This window comes from Chlamydotis macqueenii, chromosome 4, assembly GCF_036417535.1.
Source record: "Chlamydotis macqueenii isolate bChlMac1 chromosome 4, bChlMac1.mat, whole genome shotgun sequence".
In the NCBI taxonomy this organism is placed as follows: Eukaryota; Metazoa; Chordata; class Aves; order Otidiformes; family Otididae; genus Chlamydotis; species Chlamydotis macqueenii.
In genome coordinates, this window is record NC_141559.1 from 26250284 (window position 1) to 26264079 (window position 13796).

At 37.9% G+C, this 13796-nt stretch overlaps 1 protein-coding gene across 1 annotated transcript in view; it reads left to right on the forward strand.

Annotated features, from left to right (window-relative positions):
* Window positions 1-13796, forward strand: part of PAPSS1 (3'-phosphoadenosine 5'-phosphosulfate synthase 1) — a 47346-nt gene that overhangs the window by 11611 nt on the left and 21939 nt on the right. The window contains exons 3-6 of the mRNA XM_086747420.1: window positions 669-904; window positions 2216-2354; window positions 4462-4580; window positions 12404-12517. Coding sequence (XP_086603546.1) covers window positions 669-904; window positions 2216-2354; window positions 4462-4580; window positions 12404-12517 — 608 coding nt within the window. The remainder of the gene's footprint in view (window positions 1-668; window positions 905-2215; window positions 2355-4461; window positions 4581-12403; window positions 12518-13796) is intronic.

Consider the following 13796-nt stretch of genomic DNA (forward strand, 5'->3'; position numbering starts at 1 on the left):
CATTTCCAACTTAAAGTAGACTTTTGAGTGCCAACAAGACTTCTCAATTGTTTAAAGTTTTATTGCCAAAGATTCTGAAGTGGACCAAAGTTTAATATTAAAATTGTCTTTGCTTGTTGTTGACATGCTCTGGTTATTGGAGCATGACTGCTGTGTGTGAGCCTTGAATGAGTGAGTTTTGTTGTGTCTGTCGTGTCTAATTCAGTGCTGTTATTCTGTAAGGTGTAAAAACCGTGTGTGGTTTGGTCTGAGCCCATTTCTTTTGTTGACTGAAGTTCACTTCAGTGTGAGGTCTTCCTCTTGTGATGTAAATGTAACATCTTAACTCTGTGTTGGGTTTCTGAATTTAGTTTACTCAGGTAGTAACAACTGCCAGCAGCAGCACTGGGGAATGTGCACCACCTCTATAAGTGACAGCACCTCTCAAGGCCAAACTCTTTTATCTGCTTCTAATTGCACACTTAACTTTGTGTCTTACTCTCCCTATACTTATTGTCTGTGTAAAAGGCATTTGGCTTATATTGCAGGTAAGCATCTCCGAGAGGCATAGCTGCTGATGGCTGTCACTTTGGGTTTTTCATGCTAGCAATGGTACATGTACTACAATCTGCCCTAGCTTGTTTCTATGCCTATAATATATATATTTGTGTTATGATTTAATATTCTAGGTCTGTCTGGTGCTGGAAAGACTACAGTGAGCATGGCACTGGAGGAGTATTTAGTATGCCATGGCATTCCATGCTACACATTGGATGGTGATAATATTCGCCAAGGCCTTAATAAGAATCTGGGTTTCACACCAGAAGATAGAGAAGAAAATGTCCGTCGTATTGCTGAGGTTGCTAAACTGTTTGCAGATGCTGGTTTGGTGTGCATTACCAGTTTCATCTCTCCTTATACGCAGGTAAATGTGAAAACTCTCTAGAGAAAGTGTAGGGAAAATAACAAATGCAGAATGTCACTCAGAATTTTAGCTATAGGAACCCCTCACTGAACTTAGCCAGAATGAAATGCTTGCTTGTTTTTTATGACATTTGTGCTTTCTAGGGATGATGACACAAATTTCAGAAACATTAATCTTAAATATATTATTAATTTAATATTAGGAACAAACCCAAATGATACTCCATGAAAGAGTCTTAAAATTACAATATCTTGTTTGATCCATGTAGATTCCAGTACTTTATAAACATAAAGACTACATACATACTCAATCTGAAGACTTAGTTAAATCATTTTTCAGAGCAACGTTTCCTTCAGTGAATGAATGGCATGAGCTGTATTTTCCCAAGTGGCTTAAGGGAAAAATGTTTAATTGCCCATAGTTCTTTTTACTTTTTGTGCTCTGTATACAACATGACATTAGATAATACTGAAAATTAACCTACATCCATGTTAACGTTGTTTTATGAAGACTATATTTGTCTGTGTATGAGAACATGAATGGGAGAGACAAAAAGGATGTGTGAACACCAGGTAACTTGAAGAATGACCCAAGGGCTGTAGCTCAGGCATTTCACAGCATGAACAGGTGTTATTTCTTTGGTTATAGTGGTATAAACAGTTATTCTGATAATAATTTGAGGAACTCAAGATCCTGCAGTAAAGCAGAAGTCTTTAGATCTGAGGAAAAATAACCGTATTTAGTAAGAGATGGTTTTAGTGGATTTTTTGGAAGTTTTTTGTTCTCTAAATGAAATTCACCAACTGTTTCAATGCTTGGCAAGCCATACAAGTAAAAAATATTTGGAGTATACAAGTCTTGTCAGATTAATGAATGTAGAGAAATCTGGTGCTCTGGAGAGAAGGGTGGTCATATCAGGAGCAGCAGGTAATACCTCCTCTGACTTTAGTCTTTAGTGAGTGAGGCAGATATAACTGTTGGGATTGTAATTCCTAAGATAGGGGCAGGTATAGAAAATTCTTCACTCTATGCCTGGGTTTCTGTGTGGTTTTTTTTTTGTTTTTTTTTTTTTTTTTTAATAAATTAGGTTAATGTAAAATATCTCAGATCTTAATATCAGCTTTTACCATGTGATGAACTGTATCCAAATTAACGCAGGGCATCTATTGATCAAATCATGTTTCTTTTTTCAAATTTTGAAAGCTTGTTTACATTTTACTGTCAGCTTCTTTAAAATGAATTTTGAAAGCAGAAAGACAATAACAATATGTGAGTGCAATCTTTTAGAATTTCTTTTCTGTTGTCTTTCAGGATCGTAATAATGCGAGACGAATTCATGAAGGGGCAAGTTTACCTTTTTTTGAAGTATTTGTGGATGCTCCATTGCACGTCTGTGAGCAGAGAGATGTTAAAGGACTCTATAAGAAAGCCAGGGCTGGAGAAATTAAAGGTGATCCTAGATATAGTCACATCCTTTCTACATAAGTGAAACATCAGTGTAATTTGACTCCACATAAGTGGCTGTGCTCAAGTCTTTGAGTGTACCACCCTTAAAAGCAGCATGGACTGGGGACAGGACTGAGCAGAAGCTTGTGATTGCATAGTTGCATCTAGCTGATGCAACTGACTATATAAATGCATAGAACAGTAAAAGGGCAAAACTGGCAGTCCTTACATCGAAAAAACCTTGAGCGGATTACATGGTTTCTATTGCAAGCTCTTATGATTGAGGAGTAGTCTATATCCTTTGTGTGTCCATTTACTAGTTAAAAAAGAGCCTGATTCTCTCTGAAGTCTATAAAGAATTGCATTAATAAGAGTTACTAACTTCTTCCAAAAGGTAAAGCATGGTCACCATCTTTCTGTAAAGACCATTAACACTTCTGAAGATACTAACTTTTATTTTGAAATTAGGGTTCTGTGCTAGTGTCCATGAAAATTATTTCCTGTCCCCAGTCTCAGATCAAGATTTAAGTACAGCTTGCAATAAAAAAAAAGCTTAGGTGTGTGATCACTCATGACACATATTGTTTCTTCTTTGCTCCGTGTTATATTATAGTTTGCAGAGGTTGATGGTAGCACTTTTTACCTGTGTTAAGAAGCAAAGCAATTTTTAAAACTATCACTTTCAGCGGCAGAGTTTGCAGATGCTGCAGTGATCAACTCACCATTAATCAAAAGTAATAAAAAGTTCAAGAAATCAAAGACAATTTCACATGACTGGCTGCTTGATACTTCTAGTACTACCAAATAGTTCATGTGAAGACTGGGAATAAATAAGGTTGAACTAAGGTTTGCTCAGAATCAAAGCAAGATGACTTGAGATAGCACAATATGAAGATACAGTTCTGTACAGAATCTTTATTTGTGCCATAGAACTTTCTTAATATTTTGTTAATTTTACAGGCTTCATAATGGAATTGTGTTACTTTAGAAGTGGTAGTGAGATATACGTTGCCTGACTAAGCTACAAGTGGGTCTAGCAGTGGCTATATCTTTGGACCTATTTGATATATGAAGGATGAAAATGAAATGAACTTACCTGTTCAAAAGGAATGTCAACAACTGTTATCTTCTTTGGCAATGGTAGTCGGACACTTTCTTTGCCCCCTCTTTTCACTCCTCCAGTAATCAGATACTTATGAAGTATACAGTTTTTGGAACAGATACCGGCCTTTATCACGTGGGATACTGCAGCAATTGATCTTTTTCTTAGATGGGGAATTAAGCTACTAATTCTGAGAATATTTAAGTCTGAAGTGAAAAACTCAAGTTTTAATGTTTGCAATTGTAGAGGATGCAGATGTTCAGTTGCTGTAGCCCAGCTGATACTTCTGCTACAGGTCTGACTTGTAGTGCTTAGATGCTTTGCCTTTGGGCTTGATTTTTTCCTTCTTGTTTAGGCATGGTTAGTCAGAATCTCCTCTGTTTCAAAGCAGATTACTAGCTAAGTAGGCCAGAACAAGTGTCACTGGTAGCTTGTACAGTCTGTGATGATTGTTATAATAAACTATAATTAACACATGCATCTACCTTACATTAACAGCTGTCTTAAGAAGCATATATTAGCTAAACTAAAGTAATAGGTGTTGGAATCCCTTGCTCTTCAGAGTACTGCTTGGTGGTGTGACTGTAAGTTTACATATATACTGGTTGTTCAACATCAGGCTTTGTGTTAAAAAAAAACAAAACAAACCCAACAATCACAGCTAATAATGAAGGAAGGCTGATGCATGACTAACTCTGGGTTGATGTGTACAGTTCTTCTGCCAGTGCTCCTTTCTTTACTCACAGTATAAATCAAATAACTTCACCAACAAAAATGTGCTATGTATGTGCTGCAGAATGCTGAAGTTTGATGCAGTAATGTAGTAGGATTAGCAGATGGTCTAATAAAGAAAAAACTTGTTGATTTCCCTAAGAAATCCTGTATTAAGGAAACTAAAACAAGGTACTTCTGACTATTGTGTTGGTTTGTATTTAGAAAACTGAACAATGTTAAAATGGAGTAATCTTTTGGAAAAAGTCACTTAAGATTTTTGTCTTATGTTCTATAGGTTTTACTGGGATTGACTCTGAGTATGAAAAACCGGAAGCCCCAGAGCTTGTGCTCAAAACTGATTCCTGTGATGTGAATGATTGTATACAACAAGTTGTGGAACTTCTTCAAGAGAGGGTGAGCAGAAATGCAGATATATCTTAGTAACCTTTTTTTCAAAGCACAAATGTGCTTGCAATCTGAATGTATGTGCTAGGAAAAGCAGAGACAGTTTTTGAGAGTTAAAGGCTTATAGATCCTTACATTCTAGCTTTAAACTTGTCCTATTGTGTGTTTCCTTTTTAAATGTAAACATTACAACATTGAACTCTAAGTCAAATAAGATTTGCAGAAGTGGAAAATTAATTTATATTATCATAACTGGTAACTGGAAGGGAGAGAAGGCTGTCTCCATTGTTACAGAACCAATGATGAATATCGACTTTAAAATTGGTTGCTACCATTTGTAAGAGTTTTGGGTTTTTTTTTTTTTTTTTTTTTACTTTGTCTCTGTAGTGTACAAATTAATATATACTGCAGATGTGAAGAAGCAGAGATACACTAAATCATTTGAGCTAGTTTAAACAGGGGCCGCTGTGGTTGTGTCTGGTTTCCCTTGTTTCCACTGTTTTTCTTGCACTAGTAAATGTGGTCCTGCAATTGTGTAATGACCAGTTCAGGAAACTGATCTTCTTGACACAACTGAGTTGAGTTAGTGGTTCATAGCTTCTGAAAAGGTATGTCTCTTTCCTTGTTCATGCCTGCCATCTACACCATCCCATTTGAAGCTTCTGGGCCTTCTCCTGTTGTCTGATAAGTGAATTCAGCTTATTACCCAACCTAAAAAAAAAACCAACCAAAAAAAAAAACCTCACAAAGAAACAAACAGGAAAAAAAACCCAACAAACATCGTGTAGCCAGTATGGAATTAATTTTAACCCTCTGTGCCAGTACAGCTCTGGAGAGATTTAGTCTTTTGTATGTAAACTTTCAAGAAAAACTCTGTTAGTAGATCACTGTTTGCTCAAGGTTGCTCAGGAAATAAGACAGGGCAGAAAAGCACAGCAGAATTCTAGATTTTTACCCTAATGCTCATCCAAATATTTTTTGGGAGAAAAAAGGAGAGTGCTGTATAGGACTCCTGCCGATGGGAGATGGCAGTTCCTGACTGTGGGAGGTCCTGTTCCTCCCTCTCAGAAGAACAATTCAGTATGTTTCATAATCGTAGAAACCAATGTCATGTGTGCCAACACAGTGATCCTCAAAGTCTTGCATTAGTACACTTGGTACACAGTGCTGAATGCTGGCTCCTGGCCCAGTCACTTTGCTCTATCCTTTGCTTAAGGCACACTTTAGCACTTTTTTTTTCTTTCTTTGTAGACAACAGTATCATGAATGCCGAGGTATCTTAGGGGTTGCTTACTTTAATGTGAAACAATGAAACCAAGGCATAGCTGAACAGGCATGTCTTGTTCTCAGGCCATGTTAGTACAGTGATATCTTGAGAATATAATTTCTGTAGATTTTCTTTATTGCAACAAGCTGTGTCTATGTTTTTTAATAATCTGTTGTGATTACTAAAGAAAAAGTCCATAGACCAGGCACATTAAAAATAATTAGGGATGTTTGTTTTGTTTCAATAGCTGTGAAAAACTTTGGGAAGAAGAACACTCAAAGTATTGGTAATCCTTGAATGTCAAGAACTGGTTTTTGTGCTAGTTCAGAAAATAATGGCAGTAAAGAGAAGACAGCTGGAACTGTATGTGTGTGTTGAGGTAGAGATGGACAGATATACACATATATAGTTGTTAAACAAAAATTTGAAACATTGTTCTTTTATGTAGGTAGTGGAATTATTTGGTTCTTAGAATTTTTCATAATATTTGAAAAGAATTCTGAAACCAGTTTATCAGGTCTTTCCCAAAAACATGTTCAATCCTTTATGGAATAAAAAGGGAGATAACCACATAAAAATGGGAGTAATAAGCAGCTGTTGGATCTGGAAAATTCTTGTGTGGCGTAACTTGGTTTTGAGGGTCACGTAGTATTGTTTCTTTGTTTGTAAATGTGGAAGATACTTCAAAGTTCTTTTTAGGGACCTAGAATGCAAGGCACTGATGAATATCTCCTAAAGCTACCAAGTCTGAGTCATATGAAAAGTTCCTTTTCCCCTCCCTGGACTGCTTTCAGTACTATACAAATCAGTGCTTGCACACCTTTTTTTCTTGCAGTCAGGCAGACTTGTGTGGCATTTGAACTTGATAAATTTGGCTTTCAATCTGCTGATACTTTCCAATGGAGTCAGAGAAGCCTAGTGCGAGTCTTTGGCTGTAAATATTTCATTGTTTTTGTTCTTGTTCTTCCTGTCAACAAATATAGCTGATCTAGCCCATTGCACAAAATTTGTATTTCCTTACTATGGAGCAAGTTCAATATTTAGCCCGGAAAATATTTTCTGAAGACATGCTCAGGAATGCCACGTTTATTGTTAAGGAAGTGCAAAAGTACAAGGAAAGAGTTGCATTTCCAGTAGGTAACTTTAGACTTTAAACTGTTAACTACCTTTGTATGAAAGTCCCATTCTTAGGGACATCAACTTACTGTGGCTCTGAATACCACTCCCCAAACTGGAATCTGATGATGCACTTCTACTACTATTTAGATCAATCCACTGAGTACATGGTTCAGTATTCTTTACTGAAAGTAAAGAAGGAAGTGGGGACAGGTGGCCTGGGAGGATTACAGAGAGGCTGTGCGAGTGGCCAGGGATCAGGTGAGGCAGGCTAAAGCCCTGACGGAACTGAATCTGGCCGGGGATGTCAAAAATAACAAGAAAGGCTTCTATGGGTATGTAGGGGACAAAAGAAGGTCCAAGGAGAATGTAGGCCCCCTCCGGAAGGAAGCCGGTGTCCTGGTTACCCAGAACATGGAGAAGGCTGAGGTGCTCCATGACATTTTTGCCTCAGTCTTCACCGATAAGGGCTCTTGTCTCGCCATCCAAGCTGTGGAAGGCACAAGCAGGGACTGTGAGGATGAAGAACTGCCCGCTGTACTGGAAGAGCAGGTTCGGGAATATCTGAGGAACCTGAAGGTGCACAAGTCCATGGGACCTGATGAAGTGCACCCGCGGGTCCTGAGGGAAGTGGCGGATGAAGTTGCCAAGCCACTGGCCATCATATTTGAGAAGTCGTGGTGGTCTGGTGAGGTCCCCGATGACTGGAAGAGAGGGAACATAACACCCATTTTTAAAAAGGGGAACAAGGAGGACCCGGGCAACTACAGCCCGGTCAGCCTTACCTCTGTGCCTGGCAAGGTCATGGAGCAGATTCTCCTGGAAACCATGCTAAGGCACATGGAGAGCAAGGAGGTGGTTCATGACAGCCAACATGGCTTCACCAAGGGCAGATCGTGCCTGACCAATTTGGTGGCCTTCTATGACAGGGTTACAGCATCAGTGGACAAAGGCTGGGCGGAGAATGGATCGAGACCAGCTCTGAGGAGAGGGACTTGGGGGTGATGGTGGATGAGAAGCTCAACATGAGCAGGCAATGTGCCCTTGCGTCCCAGAAGGCCAACCGCATCCTGGGCTGCATCAAGAGGAGCGTGGCCAGCAGGTCGAGGGAGGTGATTCTCCCCCTCTACTCTGCCCTGGTGAGACCCCACCTAGAGTACTGTGTCCAATTCTGGAGCCCCCAAGATAGGAAGGACATGGACCAGTTGGAGAGGGTCCAGAAGGAGGGCCACGAAGATGCTAAGAGGGCTGGAGCACCTCTCTGGTGAGGACAGGCTGAAAGAGTTGGGGCTGTTCAGCCTGGAGAAGAGGAGGCTCCGGGGAGACCTGATAGTGGTCTTCCAGTACCTGAAGGGGGCCTACAAGAAAGATGGGGAGAGGCTGTTCAGTAGGGCCTGTTGTGACAGGACTAGGGCTAATGGTTTTAAAATAGAGGGAGGTAGATTTAGATTGGATATTAGAAAAAAAATTTTACCATGAGTACTGGAACAGGTTGCCCAGAGAGATGGTGGAAACCCCATCCCTGGAAACGTTCAAGGCCAGGCTGGATGAGGCTCTGAGCAACCTGATCTAGTCGGGGATGTCCCTGCTCCTTGCAGGGAGGTTGGACTAGATGGCCTTTGAAGGTCCCTTCCAGCTCTAACCATTCTATGGTTCTGTGATTCTGTATGTATAAACTTCCTGTCCCCTCTTCCATCTCCCACCCATCCCCCAACAGTGACATCCAAGTTCTTTTGTAAGCTTAGCATTGTACCTATGTTTGGAAAAGTGATCCTCATGGTATCTTAGAATACTGATTTCCTAGATATATTCACAGAATTTCCAGCAATTATATTAAAATTCTGTATTTTGGAGCAGTGAGGCTTTCAAGCGGAGTAGAAGTTAAGGGTTGTTTTTCATTGTTGTGGTTTATAAGATCAGTGTCCTTTTTTTTTTTTTTTTTTTTTTTTTTCCCTAAGATGTGAACCTTGATGCTGATAGTTCCTGGAAAATATGTGGAAAAGGATTCTGCTAGAATCAAACTATACCTAGTGGGTGGGGGAAAAAAAAAGATGATAAAATAGTAGAAGTTACCCCGAGAGTTTGTGGATGCTCCATCCTTGGAGATATTCAACACCTGATTGGCCACGTTCCTGAGCAGCTTGCTGTACTGGGAGCAGTTTTGAGTAGGAGGCTGAACTAGATGACTTCCAGAGGCTCCTCTGTGACTCTGTGATAAGGCTAATAATTATTTTGTGTGAGAGGCTGGGGAAAAAAACCACACACCATATGTAAAGGATATGCAAGATTATACTATTAGTTTTATACTGTTACAGTGAAGATTTAAACACACAGCAGTAAAGATGTAAGCCAGAGTGAGCAGAAACCAGTATAAACTTTTAAGAACAACTTAAAAAAAACCCACCTCAGTATTCAACTTCTGTAATTCCCAAATCAATAAAACATTGATTTCTTCTCATACTTAGGAAAGTAAGCAGAACTTTCTGTATTTTAAGTTACGGATTTCTTACTACTGAATGTTAAAGGAATAGATTTCAGTCGCTCAAATGGGTAAAAAGCATGTATAATTTTGGAGTTATTATTAAAGAACACGGTTCAGTTACATTGAATTGTGTAATCAGTAAATACTGTGATGGTGTCATTTTTGTTAATTATTTTTTTCTGCTTTCTTCTCTTGTTTTTAACTTCTGTATTCTGGGAAAAGGCACAGACAAGGTGACTTATTTTGACCAAAACAGATGTGTAAATGGCATCTTTACACATTTGAGAGAAACAACAGTGAGTGACTGGGGTCAGAAATTCCTCTTGTTGGCACAAGAGGAGGCGTGTTTCTATGGATCAATTGAGTTTAAAACATGCCAGAACACAACTCACGGGCAGAGAAGAGACCCTCAGTCCAGAAAATTGTACCTTTCTGTTAAGATCATGGCTGTCGTTGCACTTTTCAGTTTTCCCTGTACTTAAAAGTACTGACAAACTTCCCTGCAAGCTGGAGGTACCAGAGCTTCAGTGATTATTACAGTTAAGCAAATACTTCTGATTGTGTTTTCCCATATAAATAATTCAGTGGCTTCACACCTCAATTAATATGAACTTATAAGACTAGTCATTCAGTAATGTAAATTGGATGTTATTGTGAATGCCCACCTATGGGAATCTTGCCTGAAGGTCCTTTCTTCACAGACTGTTAAGGATGTTAGACTGTATCAGCAAAGAACCTACCACCACAGTCTGAGGAGGCACATTCCCATAAAGCATCTGGTTTACTTTTTTATTATTTTGTAGTTACTTATATGAATGCATTGTGAAATAATAAATGCTGAGGAATATTATGTAACTTGTCCTTTGGTAGAACGAACCTTTGAGTAAGGTTACTACCTTAAAGCGGTCACTAGATGGCTTGCTAGCCTAACATTTTCCTAAAATTCATACAGTTTAAAGACCTGTGGATTCCTTTTGCTGCTTTTGGTTTATTAGATTTTTTTGTTTTATTCGATTTTTTTTAAATCGAAGATGTTGTTTTAAATGCCATTGTTATGTCTGCAAAAGAGTCTACGTTTACTAATCCTAAAAATTCTCTAAATGTCTGACTCAGTGTTGCTGCAACTGTCTTTAAGCTGTTTACATCCTTATAATGAGGTATGTTGTTGACAGAAACTGCATTGTGAAACCCTTATTTTCTCCATTGTTTTGCCCATTAGTGGGACACTAAAACCAGAATAGCATTTGAAGAGACCTTTTAATAGGCACATTTATTTTAAGCTTTTGATGGTTTGTAAAATTAGGACATTCTAGCATGGTAATGAACTAGGGTCCAGAGGGACATCTTCTGTGAAGCAGCATAATGTGTACTCTGTCATACTTTGCTTGTAAGGTCTACTGTTCTTTACCGGAGGCAATACCTTTATTTGATTCTGTGCTTATTGCTGTGGCAGGAATCTGCTGCAGGTCTCCTGGTCTGAAATGCTGCTGATTAGGCAGAGAAAATAGAAGGCAGTTAGATTTTGCCTAAATAACTGTCTAATAAAATCAACTTCAAAATGATGTCTGATATGTGATGGACTGAGCTTTTCCTTATAAAATTGAAGTGCTAGTTTAATTTATTTTCCTTTTCTTTGTCTTTGGAGATATGAATTATGTAACAGCCAGTGAGACTCGCCATGCCTTTTTATTCCTTCAGTCATTTTATCTCCCACTTACTTTCATCATCCCACTCTGTTTGTTTTACTTTCCATGGAGGTAGTGCCTAATGTCTAGTAAATGCTTGGATAAGTGATTTAAAATGCTTGGGCAAACTTTTGTTTCTTACAGGTATACCTGTTTACTCTGGGCTGCATATACTGGAAAAATAAAGATAATTTCTTTATTCTTGTTGTGGGTCTGAATATGCTTTGCTGTAGGAGTGAGCTTTTTTTTCTCAAAAAGTAAAACATTACTTTACAATAGTTTCCAAAACTCTGAAAAACCTGTTTTAAAAAGAACTATCAGCTACTTTTCACTGATTTTTTTTTTTTTTTTTTTTTTTTTTTTTTTTTTTTTGCTACTGAATATCACCAGAACATTTGACTGGATTTTGACATTTTATACCATCCTTTGCCAGAGGAGACACTTCAAAGTTTTATTATGATGTCATGATGGCCTTCTCCCTTCTCTTTTTTTTTTCTTCTTGTTTTTTTTTAATTATGTTTTTATCCTTATATTCATATGTTATGAGAAGCCTAAGGTCTTGAGCATTGTGAAGTGGAAATGTCTTGTTTAAAATGCATGGAGGAAAACGCAATTTTTTTCAAATAAAATATTGATATTCTGGGGTGTTCTGGTTATAAAACTAGATTTCAGTTCACTGCATGTATATATATACAGAGATAACCTCATTTAAGTGTTCTAAGTGTTCGTATACAGATTAGAACACTGGTGTTATGTCAGTTGCCATAGGCAATACATTTAATTTGTACTTCTGTATTAAATCACTTTCAGTTGAGATAGAATTTTTTTTTTTCCTCCATGTTACCACTTCTAATGTATGTTGCATAGTGAATGATTTAAGCTTATAAATACTCATTCTCCAAAACTTTCTTTTACTTCTTTTGCAAGTATAAAAGCATAGTCTTCCTTTTGCTGTAGGTCATGTAGGCATTAATAAGTCATAAAACTAGCACTTACCTAGTAAATAATTAACCATTTAATTAAGTGTTTTATGGGGTACTTAAAGTTTAGGAAAAAAATCTCTTGTCAGAATGTTTCACTTCAGTTACTCAAGCCAGCAGCTTGGCTAGCAATGTATCATAATCTTGGAGCAGGGCTGATTTTTAAATGAGTGAAAATTGCTTAACGAATAAACTCTTGCTACGAAGTAGTGCAACATTAGAATTTTACTTCTTGACCATGTGTTCAGTGTCAAGAAGCACTCTGAGCAAATATTAAGTTCTGTTTATTTCTGTTTGTATAGGACATTGTACCAGTGGATGCCTCTTACGAGGTGAAGGAGCTTTATGTGCCAGAAAACAAGCTACAGTTGGCCAAAACTGATGCTGAGTCTCTGTTAACCTTGGAAATAAATAAGGTATTGTGTGTTCAGTTATCTCATTGCTGAAGTTGAAAGACTATTGCTCAGTGGAAGTAGATAGAGTTGAAATACCTGTACTGGTAACAGAATGCATCTCGATATACTTTTTCCCTCTTTTCTTGAGAGAAATCACATCTGTGTTTTCTTTTATTGGTTACAGAGATAACAATTTATAATAATTGTTCTCTATCTCTGTAACAATGTTATAGAGGTAACAATTGAATTTCATAATTTCATAAATAATATCTGGTGTAGTATTACTTAGTTTATCCCAAGCCTGATGATGAAATTTACAGTGACTTCCTCCCATGCCTTCTCCACTCCCCACCGAGTCAATGGACTAAACCGCGCCTGGCATGTCTTGTATGAGTAGTTGTTTCTAGAAGAATTACTTTTTTTTTTTTTTTTTTTTTTGAGTTTACTTACCCAACCATTTTATTTTGAAGGAAATCAGTTATTGCTGCTTGATTCTCCTTGCTGATAACCTTCAGCTGAACGATAGTAACCTTATATACCAGGCTCAAACAGTTGCAAACTTAAGTCCACAGAGAGGTGATGAGATCTACTTTATGGTTTGGGTTGGCTTTTTTTTTTTTTTTTCCTGGTTAGAACATATTCATGCTACTTTTCTGGCTTCCAGCAGAGAAAATGTGGAAGAGCGTGGATCAACTTGATTGACTGTTATTATTTTGGTTAAACGTATTCTTTTCCAACTCATAAATTAGACAAAGCTACTGTGTGTCTATTCTACCTCATCTTCTTTTTCTGAAGAACTAGGCCTAAACACAGATACAATGTGTGATTTCCCCCCCCCACCCCCACCGGCTTTTTGACAGTACTGCTAGAACTTAAAGCTGAGAATTTGATCTAGCAGTTGACTAAGCTCAGAGTTGAGCATCTGCAGTGAGTAATTTGACTTTGAAGGATTGAGATGACATACTAAGCTCTGAATTAAATAGTTTCAAAATTTGCCTAGTCTTCTACTACTAATAAATTTTAATACTTCCTTTCACTGTGTCTTACTACATTCCTCACAACTACGTGTCCGTAAAACTATTTATTGCTTTGATGAGGAATAAATAAAAATTTAAGGTCACCATTATTAAATTTCTGTAGTGTCCCATTCTAAATTGCTCCCTATCTAGAAAAACGAATCCTTTTCCCCTCCACCCCCAACCAAGTGGTTTGGGGTTAAAGATCAAGCAAGTATATAATGCAAGCTTGGGAAGAAAATGTGTGTTGTGCTTGCCTCAGCATAAATTAACAGTGTAATAAA